Source organism: Piliocolobus tephrosceles, chromosome 8 (genome assembly GCF_002776525.5).
Source record: "Piliocolobus tephrosceles isolate RC106 chromosome 8, ASM277652v3, whole genome shotgun sequence".
NCBI lineage: Eukaryota > Metazoa > Chordata > Mammalia > Primates > Cercopithecidae > Piliocolobus > Piliocolobus tephrosceles.
The window spans coordinates 44,980,329-44,999,435 of record NC_045441.1 but is presented as its reverse complement, the minus strand read 5'-3'; the positions used below and the strand labels follow the sequence as shown (position 1 = coordinate 44,999,435).

At 37.5% G+C, this 19,107-nt stretch overlaps 1 protein-coding gene across 1 annotated transcript in view; it reads right to left on the bottom strand.

Moving 5' to 3' along the window:
* Positions 1 to 4,656: 4,656 nt before the first annotated feature.
* Positions 4,657 to 19,107, bottom strand: part of LOC111529404 (putative zinc finger protein 735) — a 34,582-nt gene continuing 20,131 nt past the window's right edge. Inside the window, exons 3-4 of the mRNA XM_026447726.1 lie at positions 17,638 to 17,733; positions 4,657 to 5,633 (exon numbers count right to left, since the gene is read on the bottom strand). Coding sequence (XP_026303511.1) covers positions 4,657 to 5,633; positions 17,638 to 17,733 — 1,073 coding nt within the window. The remainder of the gene's footprint in view (positions 5,634 to 17,637; positions 17,734 to 19,107) is intronic.

The following is a 19,107-nucleotide window of genomic DNA, read 5'->3' as shown; positions in this document are numbered from 1 at the left end:
ATGGAAGCCACCAAGGCTTAAGGACTGCCATTTCTGAAGAAATAACCCAAGCTGTACCTTGGCCCCTTTTAGCCACAGCTGGATCTGGAGCAGCTGGGATGCAGGGCACTAAGTCCCAAGACTTCATAGAGCAGTGGGGCCCTGGGCCTTGACTATGAAACCATTGTTTCCTCCTAGGGCTCCTGGCCTGTGATGGAAGGACCTGTCTCAGATCTTTGACATGATCTAAAGACATTTTCCCCATTGTCTTGTCTATTAACATTCAGCTCCTCTTTACTGTTGTAAATTTCTGCAGTGGCTTGAATTTCTTTTCAAAAAATGGGGTTTTATTTTCTACCTCATGGTCAGGCTGCAAATTTTCCAAACTTTTATGTTCTGCTTTCATTTTAAACATAAGTTTCTCATCTCCATCTGAGACCACCTCAGCCTAGACTTTATCATCCATATCACTATTAGTATTTTGGTTAAAGGCATTCAACAAGGCTCTAGAAAGTTCCAAACTTTCCCACATCTTTCTTTTTCTGAGCTCTCTAAACTGTTTCAACCTCTGCCTATCACCCAGTTCCAAAGTCACTTCCACATTTTCAATTATCCTTATAGCAGTGCCCCAAACTCCCAGTATTAATTTTCTGTATTAGTCTGTTTTCACACTACTACAAAGACACTACCAGAGAATGGGTAATTTATTCAGAAAGGAGGTTTAAATTACTCACAATTCTGTATGGCTGGGGAGGTCTCAGGAAACCTACAATTATGGTGGAAGGCAAAGGAGAAGCAAGTACCTTGTTCACTAGGCAGCAGGAAAGAGGGAAAGCAGGAAAAACCACCACGTATAAAACCATCAGATCTTTTCAGAACTCACTTTCATGAGAACAGTATGGGGGGAAATCACCCCCCTGTTCCAATCACCTCTCACCAAGTATCTCCACTGACATGTGGGGATTATCATTTGAGATAAGAGTTGGGTGGGATAAGACTTTACAGTAATGAATTCAATATAAGGCACAGAATATAGATTTATTTTGAGAATCTCTAAGGTTTCCAGGTTTCTTGTTAATTATCCACCTTAATAAAATAATCATTTTTGTTTCAATATTGTTTTTCTGCTCTGAAAATGCATATACAAAGTTGCACACAAACATACTCACTTGCTATATAACATTTTTTATACTTAAGGTGTATCTTTTTTTTTTTTTTTTTTAATGGTGTCTCGCTCTGTCATACAGGCTGGAGTGCAGTGGTGCCACCTTGGCTCACTGCAACCTCTACCTCCCAGGTTCAAGCAATTCTCTTGCCTAAGCCTTCCTAGTAGCTGGGAATACAGGCACACAAGATCATGTCCAGATCTTCTTTTGTATTTTTAGTAAAGATGGGGTTTCATCGTGTTGGCCAGGCTGGTCTTGAACTCCTGACCTCAAATTATCTGCCCACTTCTGCCTCCCAAAGTGCTGAGATTACAGGTATAAGCCGCTGCACCTGGCTGGTACATCTTTAGAGTAATATATTTGTATATGTAACTCTATGTAAATAAAAACTAAAAGTCTATTTTTGTTGGTCAGCAGAGAGGCCACATGTACAAAAAATATATAAAACCAATTTTTAAAAATATTTAATCAAGACTCAGAAATGTGTGGATATTAATTATACTCATGTAATTTTTATGATCATAAAATGATCCTATGGTTAATAATAATTCAATTGCACATATTGAAATAACTAAAACTGTATAATGGAAATGTTTGTAATACAAAGTATAAATACATGCTTGAGGTGATGAATACTTCATACACTCTGCTGTGATAATTAAATAATGTATGCCTGTGTTAACATACCTCATATATGCCATAGGTGTGCATGCACACTACCTACCCACAAAAAATTTTTAAAAATCTAAATAAGGTAAAAAAGAATACAAATTTCACCTATGAGAACAAAATTCTTCAACTTCTTTCCAGTTTAAAACCACTGGAGGGCCGGGTGAGGTAGCTCACATTAGTAATCCCAGCATTTTGGGGTGCCGAGGCAGGTGGATTACCTGAGGTCAGGAGTTCAAGACCAGCCTGGCCAACATGGTGAAACCTCATCTCTACTAAAAATACAAAAATTAGCCAGGTGTGGTGGTGCATGCCTGTAGTCCCAGCTACTTGGCTGGCTGAGACAGGAGAATCGCTTGGACCCAGGAAGCGGAGTTTGCAGTGAGCTGAGATTGCACCACTACACTCCAGCCTGGGCAACAGAGCAAGACTCTGTCTCAAAACAAACAGGCAAACAAAAAACACTGGCAAAAAAGAGATTACTACAGATGTCATTCCCCTACATTAACAAATAGTATATTGTTCCCAACATTTACTTAGAACCTTAAGATGAGACACATTCATGTTGATGACAAATTAACACTTCATTGAAAGCACAACAGTTTTAATGCATTAAAAACAACTTTGTTTAATGAAAAATTAAGTTCACACATAATCTTTAAAATTTTTTTTAATTTATTGCATTTTATTACATAAAGGTACAATTGATAAACAATCTCTTATATCTCTGATGCAATTGATCAAATACTTTCACAAACAATGGGATGAAAGAATCAACATGAAGTAATCTGAGACTTGAGTTACAATATTATTTGCTTCTCAGAAAATCTATATTTTTTTTACAGAAAAAGCATACCTCCAATATAATTACAAATCTCCAAAAAAATCTACTTCTTTAAAATGTATATAGTGTTTTCTTTGGATCTCTTTTACACTCAACACTCTGATTTAGTATAATGTCTAGTTTCAGTGCCTTCATTCTTTCTACTGTTAATCCTCAAATGTTTATATAGACTTACTTTTTGGTTAAATATATTTTCCCCATTTACTGGATCTGCAAAAATATTTAGTATAAACTGATGTTTTCTAAGCTGTAGTTTTTGAACAAATGTTTTTTCACATTCATTACATGTTTAGGCTTTCTCTACAATATAAATTCTCTGAGGTTCAACAAAGTTTGAGCATCTGCTTCAGGGTTTTCCTTTAATATAGAATGCATACAGTAATATCTGTAATGCAAGTAAAGATACAACAATCCTCTTTATGTTCATACGTTTGTCTTCAGAATAAATAGTCTTTACTTTAAAGGGCTATATTTTCCAGAAGGTATTTTTACAGTAATCATATTTATAATTTTTTTTTGTTTTTTTGAGATGGAGCCTCGCTCTGTCACCCAGGCTGCAGTGTAGCAGCTCTATCTTGGCTCACTGCAACCTCCACCTCCCAGGTTCAAGCAATTCTCCTGCCTCAGCCTCCAGAGTAGCTGGGATTACAGGCACATGCCACCATGCCTGGCTAATTTTTGTATTTTTAGTAGAGATAGGGTTTCACAATACTGGCCAGGCTGGTCTTGAACTCCTGAACTCATTATCCACTGACCTTGGCCTCTCAAAGTGCTGGAATTTCAAGCATGAGCCAACACGCACAACCTATAATGCTTTCATTAAGTATAAACTTTCTGATACTGAGTAAAATGTGAGCTGATATTCACGGCTTTTCACATTCTTTGTATTTCTACAATTTTTCTCTAGTATAAATGCTTTCTTGTGCCATAAGGTGTGAGAATTTATTAAAAGTTTTGCCACATTCTTCATTTCATATTTGTAGTTTTTCTTCAGTATAAATTATCTTACCTACCATAACGTGTGACTACCACTTAAAGGCCTTGCCACATTTAACACATTTCTAGTTTCTCACCAGTATGATTTCTATTTTTTAGAAAAGTTTGAGATAAGGTTAAATGCTCTGTCACATTTTTATGTCTGTAGAGTTTCTCTCCAGTATAAAATTTTTTAATAAATAAGGATGGAGAACCAGTTAAAGGCTTTGCCACATTTTTTTCCACAATTCCAGGGGTTCTCTCCAATATCAATTATCTTACAGTTATTCAGGTTTGAGGACTTTTTAAAGAAATTGCCATATTCCTTATTGTAGGGTTTCTCTTTAATATTTATTCTCTTATGTATAATGAGGGTTCAAGACTAGTTAAAAGCTTTACCACATTCTTTTCTTTTATAGGGGTTCTCTCTAGAATGAATGAACAGATATTGTGTAAGGCCTGAGATGTGCTTAAAGGTTTTGTCACTTTTTTTAAAACCTTTCTAGGGTCTCTCTAATATAAATTCTCTTACATTTTGGGAGGCTAAGGCAGGTGGATCACCTGAGGTCAGGAGTTCAAGACTAGCCTGGTCAACATGGTGAAACCCCATCTCTACTGAAAATACAAAAATCAGCCAGTGTGGTGGCACATGCCTGTAATCCCAGCTACTCAGGAGGGTAAGGGAGGAGAATCACTTGAACCCAGAAGGCAGAGGTTGCAGTGAGCTGAGTTCATGCCACTGCACTCTAGCCTGGGTGACAAAGGGAGATGCCATCTCAAAAAAATACATTTTTTAAAAATAAATTCTCTTGGGTTCATTAAGGTTGGAGGGTTGGTCAAAGGCTTTTTACATTTTTTCACATTTATAAAATTTTTGTCCAATATGAATTCTCTAATTTTCTATTAAGATTTGGAACTTGTTAAAGGCTTGTCCATATTCTCATATTCTCTACACTTGTAATGTTTTATTCCAGTATAAATTATTTTATGTATTATAAGACCTGAGAGCTGGACTTTGCCACATTATTTGCATTTGTAGGGTTTCTCTCTAGTATGAATTATCTTATGTTTAGCAAGACTTGAATGCCTCTTAAAAGCTTTGTCACATTTTGCACATTTGTAGGGTTTCTCTCCAGTATGAATTCTCTTATGTGTCTTAAGGGTTGAGGAGCAGCTAAAGGCTTTGCCACATTCTTCACATTTGTAGTGTTTCTCTCCAGTATGAATTCTCTTATGTATCTTAAGGGTTGAGGAGCAGCTAAAGGCTTTGCCACATTCTTCACATGTGTAGGGTTTCTCTCCAGTATGAATTCTCTTGTGTTCAGTGAGGGCTGAGGATACGCTAAAGGCTTTGCCACATTCTTCACATTTGTAGGGTCTTTCTCCAGTATGAATTCTCTTGTGATTAGTAAGTGTTGAGGAGCGCCTAAAGGCTTGGCCACATTCTTCACATGTGTAGGGTTTCTCTTCAGTATGAATTCTCTTGTGTCTAGCAAGGTTTGAGGGCCACCTAAAAGCTTTGCCACATTCCTCACATCTGTAGGGTTTCTCTCCAGTATGAATTCTTTTATGTGCAGTAAGGTTTGAGGAGCGGCTAAAGGATTTGCTACATTCATCACATTTGTAGGACTTCTCCCTGGTATGAATTATCTGATATTGATTTAGGTGTGAAAGCATGCAAAATGTTTTGTCATATTTTTTACGGTTCAAATGTTTCTTTCCAGTGCATCTTGTTTCATGTCTATTGCAATTTGAAAATTTACCAAAGACTTCGACACATTTATGAGTCTGAAATATTTTGTTTTGGGTGTTTGACAAACATCGGTTAACTTCATTATAACCTCCTTTGTGCACCTCACACTTACCCACACTTTTACAGCATTTTTTTAATTGTAAATTCTCATGTCCACATTTTCCATATGTTCTCAGTATTACTGTTTGAAGTGAATCTTTTATGCCCTGCTCTGGATGAAGTTCTTGGGTGAAATGAGAACACATAACTGAAAGACATAAAAATCACAAGTTACAGCACTTACTAGACTCAGATAAATATACTTTACAAATCGAATATATAAAATTATACAAGGCACATTAGCAAAATGGCATATCAAAATACCACAGGCCACAATTCCTTCATAGATGTATAAATGTAACAACATCATAGTAATCAAAATACCGTTGTTGGAAATTTATAGAGTAAGTGTGTGCCCCATGTGAGCACAATGTCAAAAGCCATATATAGAGAAAAGAAAAATCAGCTACATTTACCCAACACAGCCCTTCCTCATCCCCAATAAAAGAACATGGTGCCTTTAATGGCAGCTTTAAGTCTTTTGAGATCAAAAGTGAATGTTACAACAGCAGAAAGACTGCAGTACCAAGGATGGAAAATAGGTGTAGAAAGTAGCTATTGACTAGTAATAAGAAAAATGAAGAAGTCTTTTAACTGAAAAATAAATACAAAATTGCAGACAAAACACATGATGAGAACATATTTGGGAGACTCCCAGAACCTCTACCTAAGACAATTGGTTTCAGGCTATCCCAGAAAAGAGCTGCATTATAAAGATTGTGAAAGGTAGTTTTATGTTAATGTCTAAATCTTAACCAAAGATTATAATGCATACAAAGTATTTGGGCAACATGGTCCAATCAAAAAAATCAAAATTTTCAAAAGCAACTATAAAAATAAAGATGTATATATTAATTTATAAAATTTAAGATAATCCATATTTTGCTCAATGAGATATAAGTGAGAATATCAACAAAAGGCTTGGAATAATAAAAATAGACAATTGTGGAGGTAAAAAAGAATAACTGAAATAAATTTAAAGTATGAAAAAAGTAATGTAAAAAATGAAGAAACTAAACAAACAAACTAGGATATACACATATAAAAAGATCCATAACACATATTTAAGCAAAGTTTCAAAAGTCACAAACCAGAATACAATCTTGGGAGCTGCAAGATAAAAGTGAGGTGTTATTTATAAGCCTAGTCCTCTGAGACAACCAGTGAATTTGTCAACAGAAACCTTGCAGGTCAGAAAAGAACTGTGTTAAATGGTCAAAGGCTGAAGAAAAAATCTTCATTGTAAGAATAATGTAACCAGCAAAAATATACTATAAAATAAATAAAAAATAAAGATCTTCCAGAATAAACAAATGCTGGAAAAGCATATAAGCACTGCATGTGCCCTAAATAAAATGCTGAAAAGAGGTCTTTCAACTTAAAATAATAGACCAAAGAAATTTATAATCATATGAAAATACATGTTTTTGAAAAACATGCATATACACATACAAAAAAAATCCGTGATATTATTGTGATGCTGCAGAAAACATTTTTAGTTATTCTTTAAAATTTGAAAGATATAAGCATAAAAATAATCATAAAACATAAAATGATACAATTAGCAACATCAATAAGAAGCATAAGGTGGACATAATGAGGACAAATTTTTCTATGCAACTGAAGTCATTTTTTTAACCAGGTTAAAATATACTGTTGTAGCATTAACAGGTTTTATAAAATCTCTAATGTAGCACAAAGAAAAAATCTTTATAGACACACAAAAGAAGTGTATATATTAATTTATAAAATTTAAGATAATCCATATTATCTTAAATGCTATTACTAGCATGAGACGTTACTAGTTACTAGTATGAGACAAAGACTGATTACTAGCATGAGACAAAGACTGATATTATATAATGGTAAAATGAGTCCATTTACTAGGAATCTGTAACTATTATGTCTATCTATATGTATATGCATATACAACATCATGGCTTCAAAACGTATAAAGCAAATATTCACAAAAATGAAGCAAGAAATACAATAGCAACATAAAATTATAGACATTAAGACCTCACTTTCAATAATAAATTAAAATTTTAAATTAAAAAATCAATTAAAAAACAGAAAACCTGAGGAACATTACATTGTGTATAAATTCATTTTGTAATGCTATAGAAAATAACCTTAGACTGGGTAATTTTTATTTTTATTTTTATTTTCTTTTTGCGACAGAGTCTTGCTCTGTCACCCAGGCTGGAGTGCAGCCGTGCAATCTTGGCTCACTGCAAGCCCCGCTTCCCAGGTTCACACCATTCTCCTGCCTCAGCCTCCTGAGTAGCTGGGACTACAGGCGCCTACCACCACGCTCGGCTAATTTTTTTGTATTTTTAGTAGAGACGGGGTTTCACCGTGTTAGCCAGGATGGTCTTGATCTCCCGACTTCATGATCTGGAGACTGGGTAATTTATAAAGAAAAAGATTTCTTTGGTTCACAGTTCAGTAGACTGTACAAGAAGTATATGCCAGCATCTGCTTCTGGTGAGGATATGAGAGAGCTCACAACTATAGTGGAAGGCAAAAAAGAACCAAATATGTCACATGGTGAAAGATGATGCAAGTGTGAGGTGGAGTAATCAGGTTCCTTTAAGCAACCAGCTCTCATGAATTAACAGAGTGAGAACTCTATGATTACCAAGGGGATTGTGCCAAGTCATTCATGAGGAATTTGTCTCCATGATGCAAACAGCTCTCATTAGGCCCCACATCCACCATTGGAGATTACATTTCAATATGAGATTTGGAAGGCATCTACACCATATCACAAACCAAATAGGCTAAACAGACATGTACAGAACTCTCCAGTCAAAAGCAAGTGGATACACAATATTCTTATTTGCACCTGGTGCATTCTGTTAGAACACACAAGTCTTAGTAAATTTAAAAAGATCAGGCAGGTGCAGTGGCTCACAGGTGTAATCCCAGGATTTTGGGAGGCCAAGGTGGAAGGATCACTTGGGACAAGAAGTTTGATACTAGCCTTGGGAACATGGTGAGACCCTGTCTCTACAAATAATTAAAAATTAGCTGGGCATGGTCGGGCACGGTGGCTCATGCCTGTAATCCCAGCACTTTGGGAGGCCAAGGCGTGTGGATCACAAGGTCAAGAGATCGAGACCATCCTGGCCAACATGGTGAAACCCCGTCTCTACTAAAAAATAAAAATAAAATAAAAATAAAATAAACAAAAAGCCAGGTGTGTTGGTGGACCACTGTAGTCCCAGTTACTCAGGAGGCTGAGGCAGGAAAATCACTTGAATCTGGGAAGCGGAGGATGCAGTGAGCAAAGATTGCACCACTGCACTCCAGGCTGGGCAACAGAGCAAGACTCCATTTCAAAAAAAAAAAAATCAGCTGGGCTTGGTAGGGTTGGCCTGTAGTGCCAGCCACTCAGGAGGCCAAGGTGGAAGGATTACTTGAGTCCAAGAGGTTGAGGCTGCAGTAAGACAAGATTGTGTTACTGCACTACAGTCTGGGCAACAGAGTGAGAAACGCTGTGTCAAAAAAAATTTAAGAAAAGCAAAATCATACAGTGTATGCTTTCTAATCAAAACTAAATTAAACTGAAAAGGAAAAAAGTAAAACTGGCAAATCAAAAATATATGGAAATAGACACATTTTTCAATATATTCTTGCACAAGGTCACATAATTTAATTTAATATTTTTGCTGAAGGGTCAACATATTTGAGTGACAATTTAATTTGTTAAGATGTCAGTATAACCCATAGTGGTGAACAAATTTAATATAATCTGTATCAAAATTCCAAAAGTATATTTTTTACTGAAATATTGTTTAAAATTTTTTAATTTTATTATGAACTACATTTAGAGAAACGCACATGATAAACACAGAGGCATTATGCTCCATAATTTCAAAACACAATAAAAAGCTGCAATAACAGTAACTATGTGGTATTCACAAAAAGACAGATAAAGACATGATAAAATAGGGAGACCAGCAATGAACTCTTCTATATATGACCAAATAATCTGCCACAAGGTTATAATCTGTTACAAGGTTGCCATGAGCAGACAATGGAGAAAATATCATACCTTCAACAGATAATGTTGAAAACTGGATATCTACATTGAAAAAATGAAATTGAATACTTTAATCGCATCATATACAAAAGATATTTTAAACAAATTACTTAGACTAATAAAAAAACTAATGAAACTCTTAGAAAAAAATACAGTGGAAAGACATGACATTGGTCTTGGCACCATTTTCTTAGACATGCCATCAAATGCATGAGCAACGAATAGGAGAACAGAAAACTTTAACCGGACTAAACTTCAAAATTTCTGCAATTAAATAAAACATTTAATAGAGTGACAACATAATTAATAGACAATAATAATTAACTAGAAAACAATAATTAATGATTTAATAATCTAATAATTACTTGATTTAGAAATGAACAAATGAGCCGGGTGCAGTGGTTCACACATAATCCCAGAACTCTGAGAGGCTGAGGTGGGCAGATCACCTGAGGTCAGGAATTTGAGACCAGCCTGACCAACATGGTGAAACCCATCTCTACTAAAATACAAAATTAGCTGGGCATGGTGGCACATCCCTAATCCCAGCTACTCAGGAGGCTGAGGCAGAAGAATTGTTTGAATCTGGAAGGCAGAGATTGCCATGAGCCAAAACTGTGCCATTGCACTGCAGCCTGGGTAACAAGAGTAAAACTCCATCTCAACAACAAAAAAAAAAGAAAAGAAAAGAAAAAGAAAAGAAATGGACAAATGATTAAACTAAATTTTAATAAAACAGATATACACCCAGTTCCAAGATGGCCAAAAAGGAACAGCTCCAGTCTGCAGCTCCCAGTGTGATTGATGCAGAAGATGGGCGCTTTCTGCATTTCCAACTAAGGTGCCTAGTTCATCTCAATGGGACTGGTTAGACAGTGGGTGCAGCCCACAGAGGGTGAGCCAAAGCAGGGTGGGGCATCGCCTCCCCTGGGAAGAGCAAGGCATCGGGGGAATTCTCTTTCCTAGCCAAGGAAAGCCCTGACAGACTGCACCAGGAAAGTCGGGACACTGCCACCTAAATACTGGGCTTTTCTAATGGTCTTAGCAAATGGCACACCAAGAGTTTATATCCCGTGCCTGGCTCAGTAGGTCCCACACCCATAGAGCCTTGCTCACTGCTAGGGCAATAGTCCAAGATCAAACTGCGAGGTGGCAGCCTGGCTGGGGGAGGGGCTTCCACCATTGCTAAGGCTTGAGTAGGTAAACAAAGCGGCCAGGAAGCTTGAACTGGGTAGAGCCCACCGTAGCTCAACAAGGCCTGCCTGCCTTTGTAGACTCCACCTCTGGGGGTAGGGTATAGCTGACAAAAAGCAGCAGAAACTTCTGCAGACTTAAACGTCCCTGTCTGACAGCTCCGAAGAGAGCAGTGGTTCTCCCAGCATGGTGTTTGAGTTCTGAGAATGGACAGACTGCCTCCTCAAGTGGGTCCCTGACCCGTGTGTAGCTTAACTGGGAGACAACTCCCAGTAGGGGCCGATTGACACATAATACAGCAGGTGCTCCTCTGAGATGAAGATTCCAGAGGAAGGATTAGCAGCAATATTTGTTGTTCTGCATTATTTGCTGTTCTGCAGTCTCTGCTGATGATACCCAGGCAAACAGGGTCTGGAGTGGACCTCCAGTAAACTTCAACAGACCTGCAGCTGAGGGACTTGACTGTTGGAAGGAAAATTAACAAACAGAAAGGAATAGCATCTACATCAACAAAAAGGACAGCCATACCAAAACCCCATCTGTAGGTCACCATCATCAAAGACCAAAGGTAGATAAAACCACAAAGATGGGGAGAAACCAGAGCAGAAAAGCTGAAAATTCTAAAAACCAGAGCACCCCTTCTCCTCTGAAGGAACACAGCTCCTTGCCAGCAACAGAACAAAGCTGGACAGAGAATGAGAAGTAGGCTTCAGAAGATCAATAATAACAAACTTCTCTGAGCTAAAGGAGGATGTTTGAACCCATCCCAAGGAATCTAAAGACCTTGAAAAAAGATTAGATGAATGGCTAACTAGAATAAACAGTGTAGAAAAGACCTTAAATGACCTGATGGAACTGAAAACCATGGCACAAGTACTACGTGACACATGCACAAGCTTCAGTAGCTGATTTGATCAAGTGAAAGAAAGGGTATCAGTGATTGAAGATCAAATTAGTGAAATGAAATGAAGTGAGAAGAGAAGTTCAGACAAAAAAAAAAGAGTAAAAAGAAATGAACAAAGCCTCCAGGAAATATGGGACTATGTGAAAAGACCAAATCTACGTTTGATTGGTATACCTGAAAGTGATGGGGAGAATGGAACCAAACTGGAAAACACTCTTCAGGATATTATTCAGGAGAACTTCCCCAACCTAGCAAGGCAGGCCAACATTCAAATTCAGGAAATACAGAGAATGAGGAAAAAATGTTAAGGGCAGCCAGAGAGAAAGGTCGGGTTACCCACAAAGGGAAGCCCATCAGACTAACAGCAGATCTCTCAGCAGAAACTCTACAAGCCAGGAGAGAGTGCGGGCCAATAGTCAACATTCTTAAAGAAAAGAATTTTCAACCCAGAATCTCATATCCGCCAAACTAAGCTTCATAAGTGAAGGAGAAATAAAATCCTTTACAGACAAGCGAATGCTGAGAGATTTTGTCACCACCAGGCCTGCCTTACAAGAGCTCCTGAAGGAAGCACTAAACATGGAAAGGAACAACTGGTACCAGCCACTGCAAAAACATGTCAAATTGTAAAGATCATTGATGCTAGGAAGAAACTGCATCAACTAATGAGCAAAATAACCAGCTAACATCATAATGACAGGATCAAAATCACACCTTACAATATTAACCTTAAATGTAAATTAGCTAAATGCCCCAATTAAAAGACACAGACTGGCAAATTGGATAAAGAGTCAAGACCCATCAGTGTGCTGTATTCAGGAGACCCATCTCACATGCAGAGACACACATAGGCTCAAAATAAAGGGATGGAGGAAGATCTACCAAGCAAATGCAAAGCAAAAAAAGCAGGGGTTGCAATCCTAGTCTCTGATAAAACAGACTTTAAACCATCAAAGATCAAAAGAGACAAAGAAGGCCATTACATAATGGTAAAGGGATCAATGCAATAAGAAGAGCTAACTATCCTAAATATATATGCACCCAATACAGGAGCACCCAGATTCATAAAGCAAGACCTTAGAGACCTACAAAGAGACTTAGACTCCCACACAATAATATTGGGAGACTTTAACACCCCACTGTCAACATTAGACAGATCAACAAGACAGAAGGTTAACGAGGATATCCAGGACTTGAACTCAGCTCTACACCAAGCAGACCTAATAGACATCTACAGAACTCTCCAAGTCAAATCAATACAATAGACATTCTTCTTAGCATCACCTCACACTTATTCCAAAATTGACCACATAGTTGGAAGTAAAGCACTCCTCAGCAAATGTAAAAGAACAGAAATCACAACAAACTGTCTCTCAGACCACAGTGCAATCAAATTAGAACTCAGGATTAAGAAACTCACTCAAAACCGCACAAGTACATAGAAACTGAACAACCTGCTCCTGAATGACTACTGGGTACATAATGAAATGAAGGCAGAAATAAATATGTTGTTTGAAACCAATGAGAACAAAGACACAATGTACCAGAATCTCTGGGACACATTTAAAGCAGTGTGTAGAGGGAAACTTGTAGCACTAAATGCCCACAAGAGGAAGCAGGAAAGATCTAAAATCGACACCCTAACATCACAATGAAAAGAACTAGAGAAGCAAGAGAAGACAAATTTAAAAGCTAGCAGAAGGCAAGAAATAGCTAAGATCAAAGCAGAACTGAAGGAGATAGAGATACAAAAAAAGGGTTCAAAAAAATCAATGAATCCAGAGCTGGTTTTTTGAAAAGATCACCAAAATTGATAGACCACTAGAAAGACTAATAAAGAAGAAAAGAGGGAAGAATCAAATAGACAGAATAAAAAATGATAAGGGGGTATCACCACTGATCCCACAGAAATACAAACTACCATCAGAGAATATTACAAACACCTCTATGCAAATAAACTAGAAAATCTAGAAGAAATGGATAAATTCCTGGACACATACACCCTCCCAAGACTAAACCAGTAAGAAGTTGAATCCCTGAATAGACCAATAACAGACTCTGAAATTGACGCAATAATTAAAAGCCTACCAATCAATAAAAGTCCAGGACCAGACTGCTTCACAGCTGAATTCTACCAGAGGTATAAAGAGGAGCTGGTACCATTCCTTCTGAAACTATTCCAATCAATAGAAAGAGAGGGAATCCTCCCTAACTCATTTTGTGAGGCCAACATCATCCTGATACCAAAGCCTGGCAGAGATACAACAAAAAAGAGAATTTTAGACCAATATCCCTGATGAACATCGATGCAAAATCCTCAATAAAATACTGGCAAACCGAATCCAGCAGCACATCAAAAAGCTTATTCACCATGATCAAGTGGGCTTCATCCCTGGGATGCAAGGCTGGTTCAACATATACAAATCAAGAAACTTAATGCATCACATAAACAGAACCAAAGACAAAACCACGTCATTATCTCAATAGATGCAGAAAAGGCTTTCGACAAAATTCAACAGCGCTTCATGCTAAAAACTCTCAATAAACTAGGTATTGATGGAATGTATCTCAAAATAATAAGAACTATTTATGACAAACCCACAGCCAATATCATACTGGATGGGCAAAAACTGGAAGCATTCCCTTTGAAAACTGGCACAAGACAGGGATACCCTCTCACCACTCCTATTCAACATAGTGTTGGAAGCTCTGGCCAGGGCGATCAGGCAAGAAAAATAAATAAAGGGTATTCAATTAGGAAAAGAGGAAGTCAAATAGTTCCTGTTTGCAGATGACATGATTGTATATTCAGAAAACCCCATTGTCTCAGCCCCAAATCTCCTTAAGCTGATAAGCAACTTCAGCAAAGTCTCAGGATACAAAATCAATGTGCAAAAATCACAAGCATTCCTATACACCAATAACAGACAAACAGAGAGCCAAATCATGAGTGAACTCCCATTCACAACTGCTACAAACAATAAAATACCTAGGAATCCAACTTACAAGGGACGTGAAGTACCTCTTTAAGGAGAACTGCAAACCACTGCTAAACGAAATCAAAGAGGACACAAACAAATGGAAGAATATTCCATGCTCATGGATAGGAAGAATCAATACTGTGAAAATGGCCTTACTGCACTGCCCAAGGTAATTTATAGATTCAATGCCACTCCTATCAAGGTACCATGACTTTCTTCACAGAATTGGAAAAAACTAAAGTTCATATGGAACCAAAAAAGAGCCTGCATTGCCAAGACAATCCCAAGCAAAAAGAGCAAAGCTGGAGGCATCACACTACCTATACTACACTACCTTATACTATACTATACTATACTATACTATACTATACTATACTATACTATACTATACTATACTATACCACAAGGCTACAGTAACCAAAACAGCATGGTACTGATACCAAAACAGAGATATAGACCAATGGAACAGAACAGAGCCCTCAAAAATAACACCACACATGTACAACCATCTGATCTTTGACACACCTGACAGAAACAAACGGGGAAAGGATTCCCTATTTAATAAATGGTGCTGGGAAAACTGGCTAGCCATATGTAGAAAGCTGAAACTGGATCCCTTCCTTACACCTGATACAAACATTCATTCAAGATGGATTAAAGACTTAAATGTTAGATCTAAAACCATAAAAACCCTAGAAGAAAACCCAGGCAATACCATACAGGACATAGGCATGGGCAAGGACTTCATGACTAAAACACCAAAAGCAATAGCAACAAAAGCCAAAATGGACAAATAGGATCTAATTAAACTAAAGAGCTTCTGCACAGCAAAGGAAACTACCATCAGGGTGAACAGGCAACCTGCAGAATGGGAGAAAATTTTTGCAATCTACCCATCTGACAAAGGGCTAATATCCAGAATCTACAAAGAACTTAAACAAACTTGCAAGAAAAAAATCAACCCCATCAAAAATTAGCCAAAGGATATGAACGGACACTTCTCAAAAGAAGGCATTTATTTATGCAGCCAACAGACACATGAAAAAATGCTCATCATCACTGGTCATTAAAGAAATGCAAATCAAAACCACAATGAGATACCATCTTACACCAGTTAGAATGGCGATCATTAAAACGTCAGGAAACAAGTGCTGGAGAGGATGTGGAGAAATAGGAATACTCTTACACTGTTGGTGGGACTGTAAACTAGTTCAACCGTTGTGGAAGACAGTGTGGCGACTCCTCAAGGATCTAGAGCTAGAAATACCATTTGACCCAGCCATCCCATTACTGGGTCTATACCCAAAGGATTATAAATTATGCTACTATAAAGACACATGCACACGTATGTTTATTGCGGCACTATTCACAATAGTAAAGACTTGGAACCAACCCTCATGTCCATAAAGGATAGACTGGATTAAGAAAATGTGGCACATATACGCCATGGAATACTATGCAGCCATAAAAAAGGGTAAGTTCATGTACTTTGTACGGACACAGATGAAGCTGGAAACCATCATTCTGAGCAAACTATCACAATGCCAGAAAACCAAACACCCCATGTTCTCATTCACAGGTGGTAATTGAACAGTGAGAACACTTGGATACAGGGCAGGGAACATCACACACTGGGGCCTGTCATGGGGTGGGGAAATGGGGGAGGGATAGCATTAGGAGAAATACCTAATGTAAATGACGAGTTAATGGGTGCAGCAAATCAACATGGCACATGTATACATATGTAACAAACCTGCATATTGTAGACATGTACCCTAGAACTTAAAGGATATATACGCACACACACACACAAATGGGAAGAAGCACTTGAAAGGTTGCACAGAATTAGTAATTTATAGAAAAATGCAAAACAAAGTCACAATACAAAACAAAATTACCTTACATCAATTACAATGGCCACTATAAATTTTTTTAAAACACCAATTATGTTGATAATATAAAGAAATTGAAACCTATGTAAGCTGTTGATGAGAAAAGAGATGCAGCCATCATAAAAATATCATAAATGTTCTTCAAATAATTAAAAATGAAATTATCATATAATACAGCAATACCACTTATGAATCTATATCTAAAACATACAACACAGTAAAATGAAGACATAAGCAGGCCGGGCGCGGTGGCTCAAGCCTGTAATCCCAGCACTTTGGGAGGCTGAGATGGGCAGATCACGAGGTCAGGAGATCCAGACCATCCTGGCTAACAAGGTGAAACTCCGTCTCTACTAAAAAATACAAAAAACTAGCCGGGCGAGGTGGCGGGAGCCTGTAGTCCCAGCTACTCAGGAGGCTGAAACAGGAGAATGGCATAAACCCGGGAGGCAGAGCTTGTAGTGAGCTGAGATCCAGCCACTGCACTCCAGCCGGGGCGACAGAGTGAGACTCCGTCTCCAAAAAAAAAAACAAAAACAAAATGAAGACATAAGAAATACCCTGCTTGCATATCTCCCCACAGCAAGTATTACAACCCCGCCTCTAAATAAATAAATAAATACATATATAACAATTAAAAAATGAAAAAAATTTGTAAAAACTTTAAACTATATTTCACAGCTATAGTAATAAAAGCAGAATGATCTGTGTAGAAAAGTGGACAATCACCAATGAAACAGAAATCACTATTCTCACACATTTTAGACATGATGCAAAAAAAATTTTTTTAACTGTTTAACATAGAGTTTCTCAAAAATACACAGATATTAGTGTGTCAAAAGCAATGGCAAAGCAGCCAGTTTTTTTCAGTCCCTGATAAGCCATAGAGAAAACTTTGGCTCACACTGTGAACTTGAAAAAAGATTATTGAAGAGAAAGCAGAATCCATGGAGAATTTGACAGCATGGGGCAGAAGGTGTCCCTATGTGACAGCAAAAGAAAAAAGTGACTTGAGCTTCTCAGAAACTCTTTCCATCAAAGCACAGTTCCCCAGACCACATTTTAAGGGCTGGCTGCCTCCTTGATTTGTGTACCTCTCATCTGTGTCATCCGCTTCATTTGCTTTCACCTACCTGGCTGTTTGGCTACCATCTCATTTCTCTTTATATTCCAAGACTCTTTATTTTGCTCCAGACAGGTGATCAAATCTGGCTTAGAGTCAGCAATACCTGTTTTATTAAGAAAAAAAAGTAACATAAATCTTGCTGAATTCTTTAACTACCAACCTAGTATTATGCTTAGTAAAGAGGATATAATAGAAAATTCTAGAAAATTAATATTGATTCATAACAGAACGTTCTACAGATTTAGAAAGTATTTTAAAATTGTGGGTCCTTAATTTCACTACTCAGTATTACTGAATTAAACATTGGTGGTGGCAACTGAATTCTAAGGCATGGGAAATGCTATTTTACGCCATGACATTTTTGGAATTGCCACTAACCTAGAGCAAAAGATACATAAGCTCAGGAAAGGGAAAAGTTCAGGTCAAGATAAAACATCCTGAAGAATTTGTTCTACACCAATGAATCCCCAAGATTTTCTTAAAATTGGAGAGCTAAAATATATTCATGCAAAGCAGAAATTACCAAAATTATCTTAGAAAAGAGAGAAAGGCAATATATTAGGAATTGTGTATTGAAATTTTCCTCACCCAGGAAGACCAGGTTTCTGTAGTTGTCTAACAACTACAGAACAAAAGAAAATAAAAGAAACCACTCATGAACACACAGTTACCATGTGTCTGTAGGCAGAGATTTGTATTTGACTTAAGAGAGTAAAAAGAAGTGGTTTTCACTTATAAGAGTGACTAAAATTATTCAACAAGATAATTTTTAACACTGAAGTATTCTCTAACTCTGAGAAAAGAGAATAGCATAAGACCCACAATACAACCGTAGATTTGATACTTTTCTGGATGATAAATTATAAAATTAAGGGCATCAACATAGACATGTCTTTTTTTTCTATTTTTCTTTTCTTCTTTTTTTTGAGACCAAGTCATACTCTGTTGCCCAGGCTGGAGTGCAGTGGCATGATCTTGGCTCAGTGCAACCTCCACCTTCTGGGTTCAATCAATTCTCCTGTCTCAGCCTCCCAAGTAGCTGAGACTACAGGCATAAGCCACCATGCCTGGCTAATTTTTGTAATTTTACTAGAGATGGTGTTTCTTCATGTTGGCCAGGCAGGTCTTGAACTCCTGACCTCAGGTGATCCACCCACCTTGGCCTCCCAAAGTGCTGGGATGGCAGGCATGAGCCACCTCATCTGCTGGACATATCTATTTTTGAGTGCTATATTTACATCATACAGAATAAGTGGTGTGTATTTCTCAGATAGAACAGTCATGATGACTTGGAAGGTACCTCTCAAGTCTTAATATGTGCAATAAACTAAAGATCTTGTGCAGGTTTTGTTTCAGGAGATTTGGGATAAAGTCTGAATTTCTGAATTTTTAGCAAGCTCACCAATGTTTCTAGCCTACTAAGAGTATTTTTGTCAAACATCCAGTAAGTGGCAGAGTCTGAGTTTTTCCCAGTTTC